The 26789-nt window shown below is 37.9% G+C and overlaps 1 protein-coding gene across 2 annotated transcripts in view; it reads left to right on the forward strand.

The window, feature by feature from the left end:
* Positions 1–26789, forward strand: part of SSBP2 (single stranded DNA binding protein 2) — a 194300-nt gene that overhangs the window by 143988 nt on the left and 23523 nt on the right. The window contains exons 6-14 of one of the 2 annotated variants that reach the window (XM_068423879.1): positions 1960–2019; positions 4961–5027; positions 5208–5278; positions 9344–9411; positions 15179–15227; positions 17178–17213; positions 21724–21778; positions 24983–25053; positions 26385–26463. In XM_068423879.1, the coding sequence (XP_068279980.1) occupies positions 1960–2019; positions 4961–5027; positions 5208–5278; positions 9344–9411; positions 15179–15227; positions 17178–17213; positions 21724–21778; positions 24983–25053; positions 26385–26463 (556 nt within the window). The remainder of the gene's footprint in view (positions 1–1959; positions 2020–4960; positions 5028–5207; positions 5279–9343; positions 9412–15178; positions 15228–17177; positions 17214–21723; positions 21779–24982; positions 25054–26384; positions 26464–26789) is intronic. The other variant, XM_068423880.1, reaches the window with a different exon arrangement.

Consider the following 26789-nt stretch of genomic DNA (forward strand, 5'->3'; position numbering starts at 1 on the left):
CTATTCTATAATAGCACACTATTATATACTAATATTAGGAGCATGATTCTACATTAAGATATGGTTGACTTGAGAGACACTGCTGATTTCCCTTTTGTGAGGTGTACAATTGTAAATAAAGTCAAGGTTTCAGTTGGTGAATGAGGTAAACCAAATCCAAGATACTCACTAGAGTGTGCTGCTCTCCATACAATGCACTTGGTTGACCTTGATGGAAATTGTTGAAATTCTAATTTCCTCATGCTTTTACTGCTTTACAAGGGCTTGCATGTTTACAGCCATCACCACATGCACAACCCTCTTTTCTTTCTTTCTTATCAGAGAGTCTCGCCATCAGAGAGAGGGCGTGAAGAAGCCTCATTCTTCTATAGCACAGATTTTTCAAATGCCTTTTTTATTAAAGTAATCTTTTCACAATTGTGAATTGTTAAACTCTCCAGTTTGCAAACCCTCTGTATTGTAAATTGCTTTCTAGTACCTATTACTGAACGCTTGGTTTTGTAGGTTACATTATTGCAGCTTTCATCTGATTCTGAGATGTGGGAGGTTCTGTTAATTTTTTTTTGTGCAAGATCATAGGAAAATTCCATTACTAATTATTGGTAACATAATTATAACTCCTTTGCTAGCTATTGCTACTATTAATACACATATTACTAACATTGATGATCACTGGCATTTTAGTTTGTAACGCAGTGCTGCTGATGGAGCTGAAATATGCCATTAATTTGTAAAACAGGGATGTTGGTCGCAGACTTTCAGTGACCTGCCCATGGTCCTTAGCTACAGCAGACTGGATGATACTTGTGCAGGTATATTTGTTTCTTTTTGAAGAGATGCCAAAGAGTGGGTTTAACTGTGCAGCAGCTTATTTGTCACCAGAGATTGCCCCTGGGAAGATCCAGCAGACTCCTTTCCTTTATCTCTCCCTTGTCTCCACTGACAGTGTCATGAACAGAAGTGAGCTCCACTTTTGTGATATAAAGATTTAGTCTTTTTTGTCCCTGTATTCACAGTCAAAGCATACTTTCAGCTCTTCATTTTCTTTTGGAGCTATAAGTACGTTTGCTTGCCAGAATGATCCTCTTCATCATCTGTTTAGTCAGATGTTTGTGCCTTTTTCCTGTAGATCTCACACTTGCCACTAATCTCAGGGCTTTTCAGATTTCTAGATTACTGTCACACTTTGGGATGTAATAAGTAGAGAAGTTAAATGTATTTGCTGGTACTGCCATTTGTTTATCATAAGGGACTGACCTTGTTTGTGGGCTACAAAGTAGTACAGTAGTAGCCAAGAGCCACTAGAACCTCACAGGGTGCAGGATGGTACAACAGATTTGGGTGTATATTTGGTTTTGAGAGAGGAGATGTACTGAGTGAGTGTGGAGTTACATATGCAGGGAGGAGAGGAGTAACACTGAATTAGTATGGTTCATTTAAACCATGAAAGTTCTAAATATTTATGACATAAACTTGAAATCTGTGCCCTCACAGGTTACATCTTGTATTGCATTTCACTGTATTACTATGTAGAAATGAACGGAAAGTATTTGCAAATTATTTTGCTGTTACTTATCTCTCAACTCTCCCAAAACCAGTTTTCTTCCTATTCCGGGGTCTCCATCTTCCCCTTCTCCAGTGGAAAGTACAGATGTGTGATTATATGATCTAAATGGTTCATTATTCTTCACAGTTAATGCATTAAGTAGTTTATATCCTGCATTCACAACAGCTGTAACAAAGTTTTAAATAGAGTATCATGGTAGATGCATTCACTAAGAATCTCTATATTTATTTAGTTCTGCTAAACATCATGGAATAATATACTGAATGCTCTGTGAAAGTATTTAAGCTGGACGCCTGAGGTGTGGGCATGGCACAAACCATACACCCAATGACTCAATGCGGTATTTACAAGCTGAGTTGAATTATTTAGCAGTATTTACTTTTTTTTCATAGCCTTTCATGTCCCCTCGGTACCCTGGAGGTCCAAGGCCACCTTTAAGAATACCCAATCAGGTAAGAATTTATCACTGATGCACTCTTGTGGTCCAGGGTAATGCTGCAGTGCTGGGAGCAGGGAATGTTGTCTTGCTGGCTACCAATGGCTCGTTGCCTACAAAAGTCACTCAGTCCCTCTCCACCCCATTTTGTCTGACCATTAAATAGTTATTTTGAAAAGGTGTGGCCATGCCACTCCCAGCTCACTTTCCTACGCTTAATTAGTGTCTACACCTCAAAATTTATTGTGCATTAAGCCTGTCTGCAGAAGGAGGGTATAGTTCCTCGTACTGTGCTGCATTAACTTCAGTCAGCCAATGCTGCCTGCTCTGAGGTGAAGGCAGAATGTCCCCGTAGCTGTTGAACTCTCTAAACTTTCCTAACCACATCAAGGAGGTAGCTCTGAGATATTTTTTACTTAATTTACATAAAATGCATCACTCCCTCCTATTCTTTGTTGGATACATGAAGTATATTTTTCACAGTAAATATGGAGGTTATTGGTGAGAAACAGATATCATAAAGTGCTCTATGACTCTTACAGACACTCTGAGGACTTTATAAAAGCATCAAATTCCCAATATTCTCTCATCTCCATCAAAGGATATGCATGCCAGTGTAAGAAGAATGAGTCATGAGCTGCTGTTCGTCAGCACAGACCTTTACTGGCCCATCTGTGAAAAGATGGTTCTGGAAGCAGATAGCATTTGTATTTTTAAGTTCTCCATAGTGCAGATAGAGGAGGAGAAAGCGGTTGTCAACAGATGAAAAAGTAGAGATAAGCAGATGCAAAAATATCTGTGGAGCTCTGAAAGAAAAACTGGGTTGTATACAATATTGGGAAAGGTTGATAGGACAGATGGAATGGGTTTTTTGGTGCAACTTAGACTTCCAAGACTTGCCTTTCTTGTTTTTACAGCTTGATGAGGAGTGTTTTTTGCTCCAGCCTCACTTCTGGCTATTTTTTATGTCTGTATAACACAATGTCACCAAACTTGTCCTCAGCACTGGCACAATATTGCCAGAAGGTTGAAGTTTAAAATTTAGTGAGCTGGATATATCACGCCACAAGACTTCTTCAGATGTTCCTCCAAATCAAACATGGTGATGTTTGGGAGCGGGTTAAGTTACCTGTACCATAGCTACTTTCTTACAAGGGAAATGTAATTAACCTTGTTGAAGTGATCATCAAGGGACAACATAAGTGCAGCGTCATTGGCGCTTTAGTTAAATATTTACTACAGGCATACTTTAACTCAGTACAAAATATCTTCCTGATTTTTGCACTTTTCAGTTCTATCTTGGCCAAAGATACACCAGTGTTTGGGTTTCACATATTCCTTTGTTTTTCTTTCTGTGTTTCTGAACACTGTAAATACTGGCAGGTAGAGACTGGATGTGGTGAATGCTGTGAAAGCGCTGCCAACCTGCAGTTTTAGTTTCGGAAGCATTTTTGTCTGCACGTTGTGATATTTTCAGTTCAGAACTGTAACATAATCATATAATCTTAGTGAATTACAGCTCTCGCAATTCATTTACATTATGCTGCCTTCATGAATTACTGCTTTTAACAACGCTGCCATTATTTAAGTTACACTATAGATGGGCAGTGTGTGGAACTAATAAAATATTGTAGTGCAGCTTTAAGGCTGAAATTTTGATTAGACAGAAGTCAGTAAAAATCAGAGTTAAAATTCCCACTGTAACTATAACTCCGTCCCTTAATGCCTTGCAGTAGGGATTGTGTTTCTTAGGCCAGGAAGGGTAGCACGGGGCATGCGTGCACAGCACAGTGCAGTGCTGTGTAAGGGTTATCTGAGCTAGATCCAGGCTTTGTAGCAAGGAAGGTTAGTACCTACCCAGTAAGTAATAACATGCATCTTAATTTTGAATTTCCTACCTCTTGTGGAAACAAACTGTGTAGTATTTGCAGATGGGTTCCCTGTTGTATGTATCCAAGACCACTACACTATTTCCAGATCGAGAGTAATTTATCCATTCCCTCCGTAAGCAATACCTGTATTGCCTGAGTAGGTTACTTTCATAATAAGAGATTTACTCATTCTGGATACTTTTTTACTGAAAATGTGATGATGTTTTGAAATACTAAATAGCACCTAGTGGATCAGCTACAAAGATATATTCATAAAAACATTTTTCTGGTTGACTAAACTATAGGTGAGAGACTGTAGAAATTAGCCTTAAACCTGATTCAGTTACTGTAAAGCCAAAGGGCAGATTCAAATGTGGGGACATAAAAGCCAGGCATTTGAGTTGGACCAGAGGTGAAGTAACAACACAACGTGCCTTCATGCTTGAAGGCAAGATTAGGAGCAAGTTTTGTGACTGTTGTTATCTTCCGTAGATGAATAACAAGCTTATCTTGGCATTGATGCCCTTCAAGAGTAAGGCAGAGTGGAAGATAAAATGTTCCTCACATCACCGCCCTAATGAACTGTACCTGTGGGTGCTGTGCGGTTGGCTCAGTTACAGCTCACTCTCAGAGAATATCAGTGTCCGCATCCTGAGCTCTGAAAGGAAAAGTTAAAATAATGGCTAAAAGGGAAAACTGTAGCAATATAAACTTTGGATAAATTGCCACGTACCCAAGAAAAAGGCACTGTTTGAAGGTTAAATAATAGGCAAGCTAAAGTGAAGGAAGTATTGGGGGGAAGTAGGCAAATGAGGCAATTATATTTTGGGGATTATTTATACATAATTCCACAGAAGTCCAAGAGTTTGTCCATGCAGATCTATAGTCAGGGTCATAGGACATTCAGGACTTTTAGTTTAGTTAGGCACTTAGGACATTTAGTTAGGGCATTTAGGAAAGTCAACTCTTCCACATCACTCTTGACTCAAAAGAAACATGCAGGAATTAAAAAGAAAATATCTGCTACTCTTTAACATAAATTTCTAAGCATTATATGCTTTTAACATATGGCTTCTGTGCCTGCAGGCACTCGGAGGTGTCCCAGGAAGTCAGCCATTACTGCCTAGCGGGATGGACCCAACACGGCAGCAAGGTGAATGAAATAATTATTTGGACCATTCGAAAGTACTGTCTGCTCAAACTTGCATCTGTCTTTCTGTGTTTCAAAGCTTACTGCAGCTTTTTAAGCTTTTCATTAATTAGAAAGGAATGATTTGTTGTAGAAGGTGCTTGTGTATTGCACAGTTTTTAATTTACATGCTTTTATTTGCAGGGCATCCAAACATGGGTGGGCCAATGCAGAGAATGACTCCTCCAAGAGGAATGGTTCCATTAGGACCACAGGTACCTTCCACAGATAGATACCCATTTTTATTCATAGGCCTATACTTATACTATATTACTCTGGCTTTCCATAGCTTGAAGATGGCCAGGACCTGTTCTTCTAATCCCACTTTAAAATAAACTTTCTGTTTTACAAAAATTAATTCTGAGTTGCAGCTGTACAAAGTCTGAAATGAAAACATCAGTCATTTTAATTAAGATTTGAAATTAAAAGAGGACTCCCTTAACTTATTTCAGAAAAGTTGTTTGTCCTACAGCCAGTGTATGTTGTAACCAAAGGCTGACATTTATAAAGGAGACCAAAGATCGAGCAGATATTTCCTCATCCCCCCAACCTAATTGATTATGCTGTTTAGGAGGAAAGGATTAATACTTCTAACTTATGCAAAGTGTTTGTACCAAAAATACCCCCCAGAAATTCTGTAAAGTTTTTCTTTCATCCACTGTTGATCTACATTTTTGGTGAGTGCTAGAGAGATTTTAATGTAAAAGGAGAAGTTGATGCTGCCATTCCTCCCCCTTGTCAATCACAAGCATCTCTCTAGCTGTTCTCAAGGAGTGAAGCAACCTTGCAAGAATCAGCCTTCTCCATGGTGCTGACCTGGTCATAATTGTTCGTAATTGCTCTTTCTTCAAAACTGTGAAATACGAGTGGAAATTTGTCAGTATGACGTTTCAACAGTAAACTAAGGTAGAAAACAAATCAGTGCTGATGCATACTTGAAAGATCAATCCAAAAGACTACTCTGTATTTTGTCAGCGCTCTCAGTGAGAGGTGGTGGTGTTTCATACTGGTGTTGCCGGTATTTTGTTTTACAGATGTGCTTGTTGTGCCTACATTTTGCATTTTTACTTCCCCATTTCAGGTAGTCTCTCTAGTGATTTCTTTGTTCCTTGGAAGAGCAACTGAATTTTAAATTATTAAGTAGCTTTGCCTTTCATATCTGTTCGTAGCTGACTTTACAATTTTGGGTCTTCTTGGTAGAAAGCGGTTGTGCAGTTCTACACAACATCTGCTGTGTGACCAGCAAACCATTATTAAATACATTTGTTATTTTTTCTGTAGCATTGGAAGTATATTTACCACTTGCCTTTTGGAGGTAGAAAGAGAAGCTTTGCAATGCTGCCATATGAGATTGAGCTGATACTTTGTGCGGCACCATTAGTCACACAGCAGGCAAATCTCATGCCAGTTTTCATAAGGATAATTTTTCCATTTTTACTCTCTTAAAATCCACTGTTTTTGTAGGGGTTTTCTTTCTTGTACTGAACATCCTCTTAAAATGGGGAAAAGTGTAGCTTATCTACACAAAATTTAAGTTCACAAATCAATCTTTTCTATAAATGGATCATCATCTGTCTTCATATCTGGCATTTAGGATCTTGTCAGAACGCAGTTCTAAAACCAAATTTGATTAATCTTTCACACCTACTTTTAACATCCTTTTGCTACAGTGCTGTAAAGTTGACTTAGGTGTGCCCATAGTGGGAGGCCCTGCTGCTTTGCTGCACAGGCAGTCAACTTGCAAAACACTAAACGTGCTGATACAGAAATCCTTGTGTCCAGTATAGCAAGTATAGCATGCATATGCTTGAAAACTTACAGAAAATTTACCTCAGTTTTCTATTTTATGATTCTAGACTGTTTCAAACTAAATAACATGAAGTAAAAAGCAGTGGATGGTTGTAAATGCTTGAATCTGTGAAAAGCTCCAAAGAATTAGGTTCAGGCTTTTTTCAATCTGTAGTTATGCTAGATGAACAGGGTACTACCTCCAGTCTGTGACCGCTGCTTCTCCCCATCCTTCATATCTGCTGGTGAGCCTCCCACATGCTCCCTAATGCTTTCTAGTCAAAAAGAATTGGGTCGTCTTAAATATTTAAGAAAAAGGTCTTGGCTAATCTGGCTTATTTTGGCCATCTGACGTTAGGGAGCACTTTTATGAACAACTCAACTACCAGATAAACAGTGGTGGTGGTGACTTTGAGTAAGAAGCTGTAAGGAACAAATCAGAGCACGAACTTCTGCAGAGAGCATAGCTGCAGCTGAAGGAACGTGTATATTGGTAGTGTTAGTGGAAGCGCTCTTATTTTAGGACGAAGGAGTACATTTGAATAGAATTAGCAGTAATTAGAGTTAGAAGTACATTTGATTAGGATTCTTCCATTCCTGCAGGATTCCATAGAGATCTTTTACCCTGGTCCACACAAATGATTCCTGAATTAAAATAAAGAGGGGAGATACCAGACAGACCAAATAGGAGAATGGCTCAGCCCTCCACATCAAGATGCAAAAATGAGATAAAACAGATACAGAACTGCTGTTTTGTTTCAGTCAGGCAGTGTTCTCTTCCAGATTCAGTAGTGCCAGCGGGGTATGTTCACAGAATCACAGAATCAACCAGGTTGTTACTGTGCCCAGCTGCTTTGACTACCCACCAGTTACTGCCCTGCAGTTCTGACAGAGGAGTTGCTCAGGCAAAATCATCTACTATAACCTAGGTGAAACAGGAGGTTTGAGTCAATCTGGCTGTCTTTTGCCTGAGCATGCACACCAATCGGTCTACTGCCTGCATACAGAAAGGCAGGAACAAGTAGTGATTGATGACCAGCAGCTGTGGATAATACTATCTTCAGATGGCACTGTTGGTTCTGGAAGAGGACATCTGTTTGCAGCCTCTGGTTGTACTCTTGCAAACCAGCTATCAATGGGACACTTTCAGGATTGTTAACCATGAAGAAAATTTTAAGCTTGGAGGTTTTTGTTTCCAGCCCCAGAACCTCCTCTCTGAGTTATAGATCAGTTCTAGATCAGGTCAAGGTAACTGATATGTTGTATCAGTCAAGGTATAAACAGCACCAGACCTACACCGTGAATATGTGTAGGTACATATTATGTGTATATGTGTACACCACACACTTAGTGCCATGATCTAGTTGACAGGGTGGTGTAGGGGCAGCTGTTGGACTCGATGATCCCTGAGGTCTCTTCCAACCTGGTTGATTCTGTGATTCTGTAATATCACTGTTGTGTTTCTCCCATGTGTTCATGACTTCATGTTTACATGGTTTTGTGAATCAGACCAATATAGAGAACACCCATACGCCTGAGTCATATAATTTATGGAGTTTGTAGTGTACTATACATGAAATAGAGTGCACTAGTTTCGTTATTGGAAAATAGACTGCAACAATGGCCTATTTTTTTTTAAAGTAAATCGATTCTTTGTCCCCCTCTCCTTCCAAAATGCACAGCTCTTCATTTTAGAGAATTTACTATTGTCGATTATTTTGAAATACCAGAAAAATGTAGCAGGATTAACACAGATTAGGGAGTGCATTATGGTTCTGAGTTGAGATAGACTGTTCTGCTTGTACTCCTCTGAATAAAAATAGGTATAATTTAGTTTTTCATGTAACTGGTACAGTTAAACTTTTGTTGTAATATCGGAGCATAAACTCAGATTTTGTAGGCATTGGGCAAGTCATTTGTTGGCATTGCTATGACATTCATTATCATATTAAATACTTTTCATATTAGTTACCATAGACTTATTAGAATTGACTGATTAGAAGAGAAATGCAATGGTTATGCTGTATGTTATAAAAGTGGTATCATATGGTGTAATTTTATACACGCATTTATTGATATCCTAACAAAATCTAATTAAAAATAATTCTATTTAAATTCCATGATGTAGAAATCTTAGAATCCAAGTCCAGGTTTCTGGTTTTGAATGAACTCCCTTGTCATAAAAGTGGAATAAAACCTGCCCCTTGCTGGCCACTGACTTGACCTCTATATGTGTAAATAATTCCTCCTGAAACAATTGACATTTTTGAGTATTCTTAGTCTATTTCTATTGTTTGTAACTCTTTCTACTTGGGGTTAACTATATTATTTTTTTAAGTCAACAGTGGAAAATCCTGAAAGAATGAATTACTTCGGCCTGTCCAGTCAGCAGTTGTGTAGGGATATCATTAACCTGCTGTCCTTTCTTTCCCCCTCCTCTTTGGTTTTGTTTTTTTGTTTTGTGGTAGTCTGACCCTTGGTTATCATTGCAGAACTATGGAGGTGCAATGAGACCCCCACTGAATGCTTTAGGTGGCCCGGGGATGCCTGGAATGAACATGTAAGCACAATAATAAAATCTTATAATATTTAGAAAAATCATTATTTCATTGTAGTAGTAACATTTGGGATACGTAAGACAAGGAGAACATGCTTTGATGAGTAACATGCTTTGATGACTAATAACTGCTATTTTTAAAAGTGAACCCACAGCAGTTTCCTCCTTCTGCATGCATCTCTTACAGGCGCCTTTCTGTCCCTACAAGTCTGTAAAAATACTCAGTTTCTTTCACAGGTCAAAGTTCAAATATTGGGAATATTTTGTCAGCGTAGTCACCGATATATCATTGTATGCGTTTTTTTAAAAAATTACATTATTTACATTTATGTTTTTACTTTACTGATTTAAGTACTTTGTGAAGAATGGTACAAGTATGGTTGTTTTCTGCAAAATAAAGAAGTACTTATTTTTAGCAAAATAAAACCATTGTGTAGAACTATTTATGAAAAAAAAAGACATTTGAAAGAAGCAGTGTGAATGATACTCTCTCTGTTGCTGTTTTTATTTCCATAACTACGTTTATTTCCACTCTAAACAGATAGAAGAGTATTACAGATAGGAGTGTAAGCTTTTCAGTGTTTCTATGTACTTCTGGGACTGGATCATCTTTTGGTAAAAACTGGTACAGACTAGGTTCAGTTAAGCTATACTGATTTATTTCAGGCATGGATTTCATCATAAGAGTGTATTATGCCTTTCATACGTGTGGACAACCCCCCTTTTCTAAGTGTGTAGAAAAATTTCAGATGTAAAATTAGTCTATCTAGAGTAGAGCAGATAGAAGCTGAGGATTTTAGTATAGCTAGTGGCCCAAGTATGATTTTACAACCTAAAGCAGAGAACATGTTCTTTTCTTGCTCCTTGTACACCTTTGTCTTTCAAGAATGAGTTTTTAGCAGATTGACACAGAAAATACAGTGAAGATTTATATATGCCTTGTTATCATTATATCATAGATACCCATTTTTACTCTTATTTTTATAGGAAACATAAATGAGGCATGATAATTTGCATTTCAAGTAGAGAGTTACCAACCTGAAAAGGTAAAAAAGGAATTGAGATAGATAATACCATTAAAAAAAAATCTAATCCACCATATCCTTAATTTCTTCTGATTTCCAGACATGCCTTGAATTCTTGAAGCAAATAAAATAAAATATAAAGTTGGGTGTTACTCTATCATAGACATCATATATTGGACTCAAGACAATTCTAGGAACATTCCCAAGGGGTAGGCATTTCTTCTTTTAAATAAAATTGATGTAGAAAAAATATTTAGATATTTGAAATTCAGTGTGAGTATAATATAAGCACTACAGAGACTGTCCTCAGGAAGAGATTGAATTATAAGAAAAGAAAATTAACTTTCTAAAATAAAATGTTATAGAAGTAAAACTGAGGATAGAGAAGATATTTTGAGGCTACTTATCCACATAAATGAGAGTTTACGTAGGAAAAATAAGAAACCAGGTTTCCGAATGACAAAAAGAATTCCTGGTCTGACAGAAAGAGAGAAGATGGGTTGAAATTCTGACATTTCCGTATTGCAGCATTTAATAAGCACATTTAATCTTGTGTTGAGCCAGTAAACATGCACCGATCATGTGGGAAGTATGTTTTCCTTTCTGTGAGCTTGTATCTCCTCTTGAAGGGGACACCATGAACTGGAGTCCTTTACTTGGGAAATTAATGAGCTTTGATACAGTGTATGATCTTCTGAGAAGAACAAGATGTGAAGCAATAATTATGAAGTAGGTAACCATAGCTGTCTCCGTGTCTTACCAGGCAAATACTGCACTCAACATTTCTTTACAAACTCATCTTCACTCCAGCTCAGCTGAAAGACGAACAGAATACTCTGTCTTGGTTTTGAACAGGACTTCATGCTATCCCTTTGCTTATTACAATGCACTTTAAAGGCATAACAGAGTCCAAAGTGCTAGTGCTGGAATATTATGCTGTAGCATATCCTGACCTGTGTTACATGCTGGATCACAGACCATTGTAAGGAGCTCCATTATTGTATGAGTGACTACGTGAATAATTTTTTTACCGTCAAACTGGGAATGTTTTTTCCTCTGTCAAATGGAGCAACGTATATTGGTCAAAAGGAAAACAAAGGGGTCACTATGGTCTGGGTTTCTTTTAATGGTATTTCCAGGACATCAGGGTTTTTTTCTTATTGTAAAGTTACTTCTGTAAAAGCTGTCCTTACACCAAAATCTTAGTGAAGACTCGTCGTCTGGTCAGTTCCAGCATTCAGGATCAGAGTGCATCCAAGGATAACCTGCAGGCAGTGGGAATAGGTGGACCCAGCTGTGTTAAATGTGTTCTTTGTATTATCCCTTACAATTCGTCTAATGCACAGTGCTAAGAAATAACAGTGTAAGTCATTTAGTGCACTTACATTTCTAGGAAACAGGATAACCATACGTAAGGCTGTTGCCTTACAGTAACATACATTTGTCTTTACATAGCCATACCTCTTTCTTACATGAAAATTTTCCAGTGTTCTATTCCATGTTTTTGGATTTTTGGCAATGTTAAAATATAAAAACGTGTACTCTACAAAAACAGTTGCCATTTAAAATCCAGCTTTTTCTCCTCAGAGAGTGGGAAAGGAAGCTGTTTTGGTTAAGAGCAGACTACAACCAAGCTGGAACTTGATGTGGCCACTTTCAGTAAGATTTTTAATTCTTTGTGGAAAAACGCCCGTTTTGGAACAAGATGGCAAATTTCAGAGAGCAGTGTTACATTTCACAGGCACTTTTTAATGGCCCATGCAACCTGCAGTGCTGTGTCAAGCGCTAAGAATATATCTTAGTCATGCCTGAAAACAAAAAAAATGTGATTTTGTTTTTTAACTTCAATTCACAAACTTGTGCCTAGATGTTTAATTTCCTGATTGAATATATTTGCCCTTTGGGAAACTGAAATTTTACAGTTTATTTTTTCAAGTATGAGGATCAACTCTATAGGACTAACTTTAAGGATAAAATGCAGCTGTGCTGCTGTCAAATCTATCGCTATGACTAATTACATATGACTATGTAATTAGTCATAGCGATAGATACTTCATAGATTACTCTGTTCTGGAATTGGTACATTCATAATGTTTTGTGACTCTTGATGCTTCCAAAATAAACATTTAATAAAAGGCAAAATACCTGCTTGCATTGCATTGGAAAAAATTGCAGGTAGCTTTTTTTTTTAATGTGTGTTTTATAAGCTAACAACATTTGGCTGCACAAAAACCATATGGCTTTCCAGCAGAATCTGCTACAGTGTCTTCTAAGTCTATAGTTAGAGTTATCCACGGCTTCCAGTAAATTTGAAATTCCAACAGCTTTTTAGATGACAGGTGAGTTACCCAGTGTCCTCATGAGGCCTGTCTAAATTCCCATGTTGCTGTGGCTTAACCCAATCATGTATCTGAGTTGGCTTTTTAGTATCTCTGTAGTTCAGAGTAATCTGCAGTGTCGTCACAGCTATTTTCCATTTGATGCTTTTCACTAGATATATTTGTGTTACTTAATGACACACAAACATGTGTGGGGTTTTGGGGTGAAAAGAGACTTCCAGTGTTGTTACAATATTCCTGGTTTCTCTGAAAAAGAGGATCAAATAAACCAAATATGGTACAAAGAAAAAAGAAAAACTTTTTGAAAAACAAAAGAAAAAAGAACACCTAATATTTCACCTTGTAATCATTAGCAGAGGAGAAATTGCTGAATATTTGCCCTGAGGAGCCTGCGTACTGTGAGTCCCTTTCCTTGCTTTGCCTCCCCTCCTCTCAATGAATAAGGCAGAAAAGACCCTCACCTACATTCCTGTTTTCCAGCCTTCCAAAAATAATGTCAGTGGGAATAAATCAGTTTTCACTGGATTTATTTCAGTTGATTGTCTGAGCTAATTTCTTTATAGTTTCATCAACGATGTAATAAAAAGAAACGATTCAATAATAAATCCCTTGGGCAACGTATCTACTTAATAGTTTTTAGTTTTGCAAGACTTGAAAATAGATAGCAAACTTCCTAAACTCGTTAATAAAGCCTGCTTTCTTCTTTATATTTAAATCACTCTCCCATGTCTGGTAAGCTGTTGTGGCTAGTGTTGCTTTTCTAAAGCTAATGAGGCCAAAATGCCATTTTAAATGCGAAAGTTTTGTCATCTGCTCTGCCTCTCAGTTGTAAGGGCCTTCAAAAAGCGATTTCACCTTATTTATAAGTAACTAGGAGTTCTTAATGCTCCCAGGAATAAGTCTGGTTATTAAGATGTTATGACTGTAAGCACGGAGATTTCACCTCCCATATGGCTTAGTTTCCTCAGGACTGTTAAAAGACGAAGCCTAACCACCAAACTATTTTTCTGAGCTCAGCTAAGAGTGAGGAACTTAAAATAACAGCAAGAGTTGTGAGAAAAACATGGTGTATCTGGACATTTTTTCTTTTTTTTCTTTTCCCCGTTCCCTTCTGGTTTTAGTACCCCTCGTAGGAGTTGTCTTTATCAAACAGGTCTTCTGCCTGTGAAACACTCTTGTCTCCCTCCTGCTGGGCAGCTGCCACTTAATCACACATAAACCATTTGGGCCAAGTGTAACAAGAATGTCTGAAAAGTTTCGAAATTTCCATTTTTCTGGCTGTATGGTAAATTTCATGTTTCTGTGACTTCTATGGAGATAATGTAGCCTTAGTCAAGTAGCAAACTGGTTTTAGGTACATACCTAAACATATCTTTAAAGTGTACATATAAAATGGCATGTTTTAAATTTTTAATACATGAGATTTATTACTGTTATTTTTTTATTATTATTATCAGATACAGGTTATAGCAACGTATTTTCTGTGGCTTGTTCTTTTGAAAAATAGGGTTTTTTTCCAAAACATTTATAAGGTACTAGCATCACTTTCACGAATGAAGCCTTACTATACTTGCAGTATTCTAGATCCATAGTCAATAAATGCATGCTCAATTCTTCAGGAAGGTACTTAATTATGTAGGGAAGAGTACTGTTTCTGTGACTGAAATTACACTTGTATTTTAGTACCTTTCTGCCTTTGTCTGTGCTGTAAGTAGACTTTCATGGAATGTGTGATACTTCCTCCAAGTATTTTAAAAAACGGTTAACAAAATACAAGGGAAAACACTCCTCATGAGAACTTAAAGAATTTGGGAACTCGTTTTTTACTCTTTCCAAAATTTCTGTGCCACATTAAAATGTTGCGTCAACATAACACAGAGATAAATTCTCCGTGACCTGAAGGCAAACACTTTCAAGAGGCACAAATTTTTAGAGTCTTTCAAATTTTTCTATTGAGAATATAAAAGGGGAATGTCTGGCACTTCCTAAATTTGCAAGTGTTTGGGACTGATGCAGAGCTGTGCCATCTCCAGTGCAGCCTCTGGCAGTGTGGCTGCTGGGGAGGGGATCCTTATGGTGCCTTTCTGGCAACTCCTGTCCTGAAGAGTACAGAAGCTCCAGAGCGAGTCAGGAACTGAAGTGTCTTAAGTGTGAGTGGCGGGGTTGTGATAATATATAAATTATCTTTAATCAGCTCATAAACTGATTAAATGATAACGGTAGTGCAACTGTAAGAATTTTGCTATACTCTTACAACTCGATGTAGTTATGGTTTATAAACACACTTTAATTTGGAAAAAGCCATCTCCTTCTGTACTCTGGAAACAGATTATTTTGATTTGCTTCCTCAGAGCTGGTCAGAAAACGGGGATTGTTCTGTGTCTCATCTTTCACCTTCTGTTACAGGGGTCCTGGGGGCGGTAGACCTTGGCCAAACCCAACCAATGCCAATTCTGTAAGTAAATATTTAAAATGTATTAGTCATCATCTTATATTTAGGGAAGTATTTCTCATCAATGCACCAGGAAAAACATTCCACTTTATTCAACAAATAAAATACCACATGCTTTATATTTTTCCCCATAACCCTAACACAGAGCAGGTACAGTGAGGAGCACGTCTGCACAGATTGCTCATTAACCTGCAAACATCCAGCTCTGTTCATAATCACATAACAGCTCTGCATCTTTACATCAGTTACAGCACTTCCATAACACAAAGGTTGTCCTGGGGTATATTTACAACACATTTTAACTTCCTTTAGCGCAAGTTAGGTCAGCACTGTCTGGCCAGCAAGCTCTTCAGGAATCACAGCTTGTTAAGAGACAGCTAAATGTGTGCTTACATATTTGAAGTAACAAAAGCACTTTTGCTGCTCTTAACTAGGGAATATGGAATCATAGAGCAGTTGCTTGCGAGACATCAGCCATTTTTATATGCTTTTTGTAAAAAAGCAGTGCACTTACTGAATTTCATTGCAACAACAACATGAGGTAGTCTAATAGCAGCTTGAAGGACACGTTGGTCCTTGAGGCATCCCACATGAACAACTGTGTCTGGTATTTCTTCAGAGAACCCAAAGGTGAAGTTTTCATTTTCGTTCAGTGGCCATACATCATTAGTATGAAAATGTGTCCCTGTTAAGCTCCTGCATTTGGATAAAATGGGTCTGGCTTAACATACTAGCCTGGTTGTTCTCAATTTTGTTTTTTTAAATTCTTCTAATGACAATTGGGGAAAAAGAAAAGAGCTGAAATTCTTCCTCAGTTTTGTTTTGCATCTACTCAGCTAAAATGTGTATTAGGATATTTTTCAGCTGATAGTTGAAACATATTCATTCTATGAAATTAATTGAGAAGTCCAGTAATAGATGTATATGTAAAAAGGAGTTGGCTGACAAGTGTCTACAATCATGTAAGATGCTTATGCTACAAATTAATTTTCTGTTTTGTCAGTACAGTTGCTCAGTTCTTACCCCATCCTCCTACAACAGCATTGGTCTGTGCTCCTTTAGAGAGAATAGTTGCAAAGGGTATCATAACGAAGAAAACCAGATTATTCACAGGCAACTGGATTTCTCCAGATATCCTCTGTAACAAACACCACAATAGAATTTGAAATGAAAATAGAACACTGTCCTGGAAAAAAAAAAAAAAAAAAGAGTAATGCAAAGAAATAAAATCAGTATCTTCTAGAGTGAAAGATATGAGTTGCTTTTCCTTTTATGGTCAAGATTTTAATCAAGATTGAGTATACATAAGAACATACAAATTCAGTCCATGCTTGGGCTGAATCTGAAGTCCTTTTGACTTAAAAGCAAGTATGTGCTTCTTAAGTTTATAAACCTTGTAAAGCATATTACCTTAATAATCTTACAGTTTAACCTTTTACTATAGACTGCAGATCTTTACAGACCTTACTGTGGCTCCCGCAATAAGACGACTGTTGTGGTAGATGCAAGAACTGTATTGGTACTCAACCTTGTAACTTGCTATCTTAAAAGTGATGCTGGCTGTTAAAAATGCATGCCTCACTTATTGTGAAACAATGGAGAGCAGATACCAGACCTCAGCCTACAGGCATTTAAATGTGTGAATTACATTATTCATTTTAATTTCATTAGAGTGGCTTCCAGGGCGCAGTAATCTTAGATGGAAATATTTTTATTTGAAATACTGGGTCTTAAATTTGGTTTGTGTCTATATGTCTAGTTTGGGACTTTCAGTGACAAGTTGCTGAAAAGAAGAGGTGTTTGTTTTGGCAATAGCGTTTTTCTGTAATCCTTAACTGCATCTTTGAAATAAATCAAACAAATAAGCATTAACCTACAGCTGTACATAAATGTATGTATGGACTCCATCTCACTGCAGAAGAAATTACTGTTTTGTTTCTGTTGATATTACAGATACCTTATTCTTCAGCATCTCCTGGGAACTATGTAGTAAGTACACTTGCGTGTGTTTGCTTACTAGAAGAGATGTTACATTTTATTTAGGCAAAGAAGCAGCTGTCCAGATGTTAAGAAGAACCCTTGTGTACTGGTTGAGAACTGAACATCTGAGCTGCACTTAGGGTTTTTTCTGCCATCGATGGTGCATATGTTGATGTTCATTACTAGAATTATTATCAGTCTGGTCAAAATTGCCCTGAGTGCCGTTTTATTTCAGCAAACATTTATATAACCGATACAATATATTGTCTTCAATAATAAAGGACAAAAAAACCACCAGCTTTCTTGGTAACACAGTATAGTGTATGAGTTTCTGAACTTCTTCAGAAAAAAAAGCGTTTGAAGAATTAGAACAAGCTTTTATGTCCTTATAAGCTAACATTTTAAGGGAAATTTTTATTTTTGTAATTACGTTCTGAAGACTCAAACATTCTTTTTTTCTCCATAGTCTGTTTTATCTCTGTTTCACAGACATTGTCTTAATTTATTATGGATTAGTTGGGATCATTGTTCTTTCTTTATCTGTACTTTAGAATGAAATAGTTAAAACTTTGTGGTAGGCCCAGCACTGAGCTGTCATTCAAAAGAACACAAAATGCTAACCCTCTTCTCTGGAATTTAACAAATACACTTTACCTGTCAACAATATGTTTTTTGTTGGAGTACATACTGCTGTTTGTTGTCTTTATCCTGAGAGAATAACTTTGTTTATCCGTTTAGGCTCTTTGTTGTTGCTGTTCCTGTTGTACTTGGATTATTTGTACTTCTGATGTACTCTTCTAAGGCATATTGTTTCATCTGTTTTTATCACATGCTTAGTTCTGGTGTCACAGGGTAACGAGGGAGAATTATATATATGTATATGTTGGATTCCAAGTTTTTGTTGGTCAGGTTTCAGTAGACCTCTCTTTTGATATTTCATGTTTTATCACCTGAAGGTTAGACAGCTGCAGGGCATTGGCTTTAACCAGCATAAAACCTGAAGATATTTCAGAATGTGGAAATAGCAGGTCCTTCAGCATGAGGACAATATACCAGTGTTTTTTCATCTGTTTGTGCTGCTTATAGGTTTCTCCTACTTTCAGTCTTCGTAGGAGAGATTATCTTGCAGAGCTAAAGCTGAAGGATGATTTGAAGAATGAGCTTGTTTTGCTTAGACAAAAGCAATTTCTTTTGGCCTTTAGTAAGACAATTAGCTGTGAAAAAGGTTATGATTCTCCTAAGTGTCCATAACTGTAGTACTCATTTTGCCACATATTTAGTGGAAACAGTCCAAATCTGCTGATCCCAGACCAGTTCTTTTAATGCAGAACTTTATAAATGTCTTTCTCTTGGAAAGTGGCTTTGTTGGTTTTGCCCTAGACATTAGTGATCAGTTATTGTTGCATATTTTGAAGATTTTTTTGAATATTTAACTTCATATTCTCATTTTTTTCAAAGTGTGAAGTCCTGAGAAACTAGAAAAGGAGATACTATAGAAAATCATTTTAAAGAAGCACTCTTAAGTAAAATGCAGATCGTAGTAGCAGACTGTTGGTGTACTCACATCAAGTCAAAGGTCAGCTGGGACAAATGACTCGGACAAAAGAGGGCATCACCATATTTCAATGTATAGATAGAGGAGGAGTAAGAGTAAAGAGGTGATTTTACCTCTTTCAGTGACAATGATGAGACTGATGCTGGAATGTTGCATCTAATCAGCAACATTGAGGGGAAATGCAAAGATAAGCAAAGAAGCAAGAGCGAGACACAAGGAAGATTGAGGTGTTGGAGAAAACGCCTGAGCCTCTGATCAGATGTGCTCTGTGAACTCCAGCTGTGCTCATGGGAAAGGCTGCTGCCTGATGCCTTCTGCAGACTCCTTCAGGTCTGCCACTGGGGTTCCTCGGATGAGTGACCCCCTTCGTCCAACACAACTGAAGTTGACTGAAGCATTTAAAGAACCAGGTCCTTGCTGAAGCACGTCAGTTCACCCAGAATAGGTGGAGGGATGCTCACAGAGGGAGCTCCCAGCAGAGCTGAGGCTAGCAGAGGATAGCGGTGGAGCAGCTGAGGTGGGCCACAGGTTGAAATCTTCTGCCGGCATAAATGCTTGTGCAGTGCATGTCTTGTCTGACGCTGAGAGAGTTGTCTTGCTTCAGAAAGGCTCACCACATTTTGGAAAAGGAAGGCACGATCTCCAGCCATACAAACAGCTAAATAAGCAAAACTGGTGGGCAGTCGCTTCCCAAGAGAGCAAGTGTGTGGGGACAAGGTGTGGGCTGGAGAGCTCTTAAAGCAGCTTTTCAGCCAAAGGATCTGTGATCTGGAACTACATGCTTTGAGAGCTTAATCTGGTTAGTTTATCAGGTGGTTTTTGAGACATAATTCCATTACATATTAATATATTCTCAGAGTGAAAATAGTTGACACCAAGAGGCTTGCTAAGAGAAGAAAATATACAAACAGTGAGAGTAAATGCGAATTTAAAATTAGATGCAAAAGTTAATAGTGAAGATAAATAACTTTTCTAATAAATGACCAGTTAGTGGTTCCTACAGCTCTTTAAGTGACGCTGAAAAATATGTATAAACCTAAAAAAATCAAGTTAGTGAGCTCAGTGGACAAGTACATGGATAAAAAGCCACAGCCTGTGATGCTTAGACGGTCATATTTGTGATCCAGATCTCCCTTTGAATTTGGAGTCTGTAGCTCTGCAGCAGCAATGGGGGAATTTCTCGTTGCTGAGGACTGAACAGACCTTCCAGATAGTTTTGGCAAGCCCGATCCTAACACATTTCTGACTCAGTTGTAATTTGGGAGGGTAAAAAAAAGCTATGTGGCTTCTGGCAGCGTGAAATTAAGTTGTGATGATGCCTTGATATTTATGGGCTGATCTGTGGGTTTCGTGGTGGAGCAAGCCTTCGTCCTGGCACGGTCTATAAAAGATAGTGACCTTCTTAGTTCACAAGCAAGGAGAGGCACAAGATAAAGAACTGGTCGGTGGGGTTATGTATAAGGGCGTAGAGGTATGTATATGTTGGCTGACTGCAGGGATGTGCTGCTGGTTCTGGGTGAAAGATTTCTGTTTCATCTGCAATTGACTGCGAGTTGATCACTGGCTGGCAGGCAGAGATGCTTCCCCCCGCAACTGTTTTACTTGTATAGATCTGTATGGATCAGAAAGCTGATACATCACTGAGTCGGATTGCCTGAAAATTGTATTTACTAGTACATTATTGCTAAGTGTTTAGTAAGACATGTTATTTTAAGTAGGCCATTGAGAGACAGTGTCTTATTGTTTTAAATCCAGGACTTCTCTGCCTCCTTCCAAAATATCTCAGTGAATTATAGCAAATCTCAGCAATGTCCTTGTAAGCAGACAGGAACAACCAAACCTTTATACTCAGTGCTACCGAAAAAAATGTTCCTGTCTGGAACAGTATATTTGCTATTTTAAACTATATCAAAAGAGATAAAAATATAATGAGTCCTATGGCAACAAAAATAATAATCTGTTGTTAGCAATCTGTGTATTTTTTATTATGGAAGGTCAATATTTATTGACTTTTATTGACACGGACATTTTTACCAAACTGGAATTTGGTAGTTTTTTATGTTACTTGAACATATTAGTGGATCTGCAAACACAGGAAGGAAGAAGTTATGGTTCTGTTCTTACTAAACAATTTGGATGTTTAGAACAAAATTCTTGAAGAAATTTTTAAAGAACCTTAAAAAGCTTGTTTAACAACCAGAGCAGTTTGTGTACAGTTCTTAGTCATAAACAGATTTGCAACACAGAAATACCTGAAACTAAGAAAATAGATTTTCCTTGGTGGGTTTGGGTTTTTTTAAATCTTTGATTTAGCAGTCTAGGCAAGTGATATAACTGTACCCAGCATTATCCTGACTTTTTAAATCCATTTGTCATTAATTTGAGAAGAAATTATGTATATATGTGGTGTTTTAAAAAATTGTAGGATATTATACAGACAGAATTAAGATGCCTATCACATCGAGATACCAAGTCTGCCTAAAAAAAAGAAAGATTTCTTAAGGTAATTAGGTCTCCCCATAGGATACCCCCTTGTTTTGTGCTTAGCAAACATTGGTTACTCAACCGTTGACTGGGTACAGAGTACAACAAAACAGAAATGCCAGCTGAAAAAGACAGTGGTAATAAAAGTAGGTTGAGGGAATTAAATATAATTGTCTTAGGCCCTGCTCCGAGTATTTCTCTTGTCTGACTCACAGCATGACACAGAGTTATTGACTAATGGATATTCTTGAGTCTGTGTACCTACGTCCATCAGAAGTCTGTGCCAGAGCTTGCTGACCAATTACCTTGTCTTAATCTGTGATGAGCTCTTTCACTAGCTTAGCAGAAAATGTGCATGTTTTTACCAGAGTAACTCATGACATTCACGATACTTCTTTTTTTTTTCATTTGTACTGTGCTCATTTTTCACTGCAGTATTTTTTTCCTTTCATGCTAACTGACGTTTTCTGCTCTCTCTAGGGTCCTCCGGGAGGTGGAGGGCCACCAGGAACGCCTATCATGCCTAGTCCTGCAGGTATTGGAATATACTTGGAAATAACAAAGGATAATTATAAGGGATTTTAGGAAGTGCACAAATTATTTTTCAGCCTTTGATTTTCATAAAGAATCAGATAATGTTAGATTATTGGTTTCATACCTTCTGTATCAGCTTTTTTCCTGCGCTTTCACTCTCTTTCTTTCCCTGCTGTGTTGCAGAGATACCAAGCGCTGTATCTCTGCAGTTCAGAGCAATTAATTTCTCTGGCTTTTGAGCCCATCTTTTCTTGCACAATTTCAGCAATAGCAAGTTAAAAACAAAGGAAGATGCAGTCTTTATTTACTTTTGCTTATGTTCTTTGGGACAATTCCACCAGTTTGGAAACAGGAGGTTTCTGAAATTTCCCCTGTAGTACCCTATGGGATAGACCTGACCAACATGTGGCTGCTGAGTGATGTGCTGCATCCCGTGGCTGTGTCATCTGACTGACAGCAGGTCATGCTGGACAGGTTGCTCTCCTCTGCCTTGCAATGGAGGAGTAAGGCCCCAGAGTAGCCATCATCATGTCCTACCAGTGGTCTGTTCCCAGAACATCAACTGTCCCATTGTTTCCCCAAGTAACATGGTCTGTATCTTGCAACTCGGACCACGTAGAGATTTTGGGCATGCAAAAGGTTGGCCACATTCCTGCTAAGGTTTGAGCAAACAAGGACAAGGACGGCAGGATTCGGGATGGCTGGCTAGCTTCTCAAGGCTTAAAGATGGTCAGCTTGACCTAAGTATTTCCCTCCGTGGAAGTTCTGCAAAGATTCTGATATGAAAGTGGAACTGCAGGATGTAGAGGATGCTGTTCTCCCGCATGGACATGATCAGAAATCTGCTAAAATGAAACTAATTACATCTTGTGTAACCCAGTATCCAGTAGGTACTCCTTTTGGCCAATGTCTGCCTTTGTAACTCACTTTCACAGGCTGAGAGGGACCTGTTCACCTCAGCGATGTTACGGCATCCTCAGTTCTTATGTCCTACATGTTCTTGCTGTCCTCTACAGCACAAGAGGGTGGAGAAGTTTCCTAACTGGCCATGAAAACTTTGTGCATTAATATAATATCTTCACCAAATACAATTCCAGGGCTTTAAAAAAATGCAACCTAAGATAAAGCATAGGGCTTCCTCGTTCATATCATTAGTGAAAAAGATAATTAGTGCAAGCTGGCATTTAAAAGTTAAGAGTCTGTTTTAACATAAAACAAACTTATGGACAGCCTGCACTTTTCAAAATAGTCAGCACTGCAGTTGTGGCACGTTAGGCTGTCTGTGGGCAGCTCAAATAAAGCTTCTGCTGACAGTTGTTCCCATTTTCAGTTAGAGACGCAAAAGATGTTTTGAGACTCTGTTTTCCAAAGTGTGAAAACACTTAGAAATTGGCCACCTGAGAATTTTGCGAAGGTATTTACTTGCCTTTGAGACAAACCAGCTCCAAGGGTTCCCATGGCCCAACTAGCCTGCATGTATTTTCACATGAGCCAGCAGAACATGGGGAGAGCCAGGGATGTGTGCTGTAAAAGGATCTGGTGGTTGAAGAACTTGTTGCCTACCTCATCGAACGTTAAAAGTAACTTTTTATGTGCTAATTTTACTTTGATAACTTTAGGCTAAAAGCTTTTTGTTCCCCCTCTTCTTTAAACAGCATATTTGAATGTCATGGTGATACATAGTGCTCTGCATATAATGGAATTATATACTCACCGAGGTTAATTAATGCTTAGAACACTGTCTCGGGAAGATTAAGGAATAGACAAAGACCTTGATTTTAACTGCCCAGTGTACATACAGATACATTCTTGCAGGAGGTCAGGCCACATTCCCAGTTCCAATGCATTTCAGCCTGCTCTAGGTGTTCTCGTCTTCTCGCTTTCACTGCTTCTGACTCAAAAGTCCCCTGTCATTTCGTCTTGGAAAACGGATTACAGCTCAGCAGTGGTTTTTGCGTGTGTTGTTAATCTCAAAACTATGGTTCAAAGAGGTGGAATGGTCTTTGGGAGGAGCTAGGTACAGAGCACTAAGCTATTCTTTGTTCTTTTTGCAGATGCAGGTAGAAGTACTGATTTTCCAGTGCTGACAATATTTTTTTAAGTCATGCTGTTCCCTTAGGGATGTGTTTAGACTTTCTTTAGGTCATTCTCCTCTCAGTAGACTTTTCCATTACATGGCCTATGTCTTGTCAAGTTCCCTTGGGAAAGGTTTTTGCCTAATTTGTCTACTATCATCTGCTGCATTTTTTGCCTTCTGTGTCTTACCAATATTGATGAAGGGTGTTAAGACTTCATGCGTGTTAGCAGTGGGGATAAGTTGGAGATCAGAAATGAATAATTTGTGTGTATACTAATGGTTCTTAGGCATTGGTTTCTTAAGTTCAACCAAAAGAGCTCTGTGGGTTGTCTTCTGTGTGTCTTGTTAATTAAATCTTGCATTTCCACTCTGGAGGTGCTCCACTGGAAAGTTCACGTGCGCTGATTGGAGGAAAAGGGCTGAGATGCAATATAGCTGTGTTGACGTCTGGCAAGGCCAAGTGGAACTCTTGGCAGAACTTGCTGGCTTAGGCACCACGCTGTGCCAGGGTGGTTTTGTCGGTTTTGGACTCAGGTTTTTTTTTTTGAAGCATTGCACCACACTGTACCATGAAGATCATCAGTTAAAGGTGTCCTTAGAGCAAGGATCTTTGCACAATGTTCCACTGAATAGTTAGATATATCTAAAACCAAAGACTGACATGAATGAAAATAAAAAATTTTCATTTGCTGTACTAACTTGCAGTCTGTATAATGAGAAGCTATTTATCATTTTTTACAGATGGAAAACAAATTACAGGACATATTGATAAGAAACTCACTCCTGTGTTACAGAGACTATTGAAGATGAGTGAAGTAATTTGGAACTCCAGGAAAAAGGGTTTATGGAATTAAATAGTTACAGATATTTGGTGATTTATAAACCTTTTAACAGTCATGAATAAAACTAGAGTCTAGAAGTAGTCACTTAGGGACCATTGCAATTATTTCTTTTCGTAGCTCTTTTGTGTGGTAGCGATAGAAGGGGAATTAAATCTTCCATTATATTGCCACTGTGTATCAGTGATTCAGGCACAGAAATAATATCAACAAAATAACAGGAAGTGTATTAGGTGAGTAGTTTTATTGAAAGGTATATTTTAGCACTGAAAATAATCTCTTATTACAGATTCAACCAACTCTGGAGACAACATGTACACTTTAATGAATGCAGTACCACCTGGACCCAACAGACCTAATGTAAATATGAATCTAGTTATATACTTTTTTGAATTATACAGCCTTTTTTTTATCCAAACTACATTTCCATCACATATCATTAATACTGAGTTTTCCATTGTTACGGGTGACACTTCAGTTGCTTCCCTCCCCCCTCTCCCCCGCCATGTACTTTTGATGTTTCCCAAATCAATCAATCACACCAATACATGCCAAATAATGACTGGGGAATATTTTTATACATGGAAAAGGCCTTCGAAGCTTGTGCATGGATATTGGGACGACTTAGTTTGTCACAGTGCAGTGCAAGAGACTTCTGTGTGATGGGACGTCATCCTAGGAGCTGCCACTAAGCATTAGTTTCTGCAGGGTTCAAACTTCTGTTATAAAAAAGTATGTACCCCTGAAAAGGCAGAAGAAAATTGCTGAAAGTGACCCAGTATTATGTTGCCCTACCGTTCTGTAAAAAAGGATAAAATTAATACCTCTAAGAAGAAGCAAACTTCCCTGTTTATCTAAATGGGATGTTAAGAATGACACCTATTGATGACACTTAAGTGTTTCCCTAATGAACTAGTTAACTGGTGACTATTCTAGCCTAAATTTCAGCAGTTCTAGAGCTGACAGAAATCTGGATCCTTAGGTAGAACTTGTTTCTTCTCTGATCTTTCTCTGTGCCTTCAGTTTTATTGTATTTCTCTGATTACAACCATATTCAATTTAATTATGATCCATATTACGGGCCTTTTTAAAAGAAGGCCAGTAGAACTTAAAAATATAGATGTTTAGATATTGCTGTATCATTATGCAGTGAATTTTAGAAATTTTTCGATAATATTAATGCCTCCAAGATTTTAAGAACTGAATTTAAGATTAATATCTGAAAACAGACAGAAACTGCTTATGCTGCAAGGTAATGCGGAGCAGTCCGACTGTCTGTATGGATAGGGTGGGGTTTGAAAGCTGGTAATTAATCACTTTTACTCATTGAAGAGAATCGTAAAATTCCCTGTAACTTCAACGGGAGCAGAGCTAGATCAGCACTAGCAGGTTTGAAAGTCAGACACAAAGTGCTGAAGTAAATAATAAATTACTCCTAAGTTGTATTCCAGCCTACAGAGGTGAGAATCTCCAAAAATCATGAAGGTAGCATTGGAAAAAGTGAACAAAAGCAATGATGTTTTTGCAGTCTTCACATGAAGGACTTTCACTAGACTTGTCACATTCAGAGCTGGGATTGTGCATTTTTTCTTTTTTTTTTTTTTTTCTCCTGAGAAATATTTTCTTTTTATTAGATTATCTACAAAAAATTGTACAGTAATACCAGTTTTTAATGTCTGATCCTTTTGTAGTTTCCAATGGGGCCAGGGTCAGATGGACCTATGAGTGGACTGGGTGGAATGGATTCACATCATATGAATGGATCATTAGGTAATGATAGTAAATATTACAAACATTGTGAATTTTCAATGACTAGTGCCATTTTCTATGACTAGTTCTCTGAGTTGTGTGGAAGACACTATGGGAAAATCTTTTAAAAACTGAAAAAGCTTTATATACATCAATAAGGAGTATTAAGATACTTTTAAAGCGTATGAGTTGGCCTACATAATGCACCTCTGGAAGAGAAATACTGTGTTTTATTTCTGTAAGAGGGTATAGTTTTAATCCAGTTGATGAAAACCACTCTAAAAGCATACCATGACAGTCATGTAGAGGTGAAGGTTTAAGAACCATTTTTATTTACCTCTCTTCCT

The sequence above is a fragment of the Nyctibius grandis genome, chromosome Z (assembly GCF_013368605.1).
Source record: "Nyctibius grandis isolate bNycGra1 chromosome Z, bNycGra1.pri, whole genome shotgun sequence".
NCBI classification, from domain to species: Eukaryota; Metazoa; Chordata; class Aves; order Nyctibiiformes; family Nyctibiidae; genus Nyctibius; species Nyctibius grandis.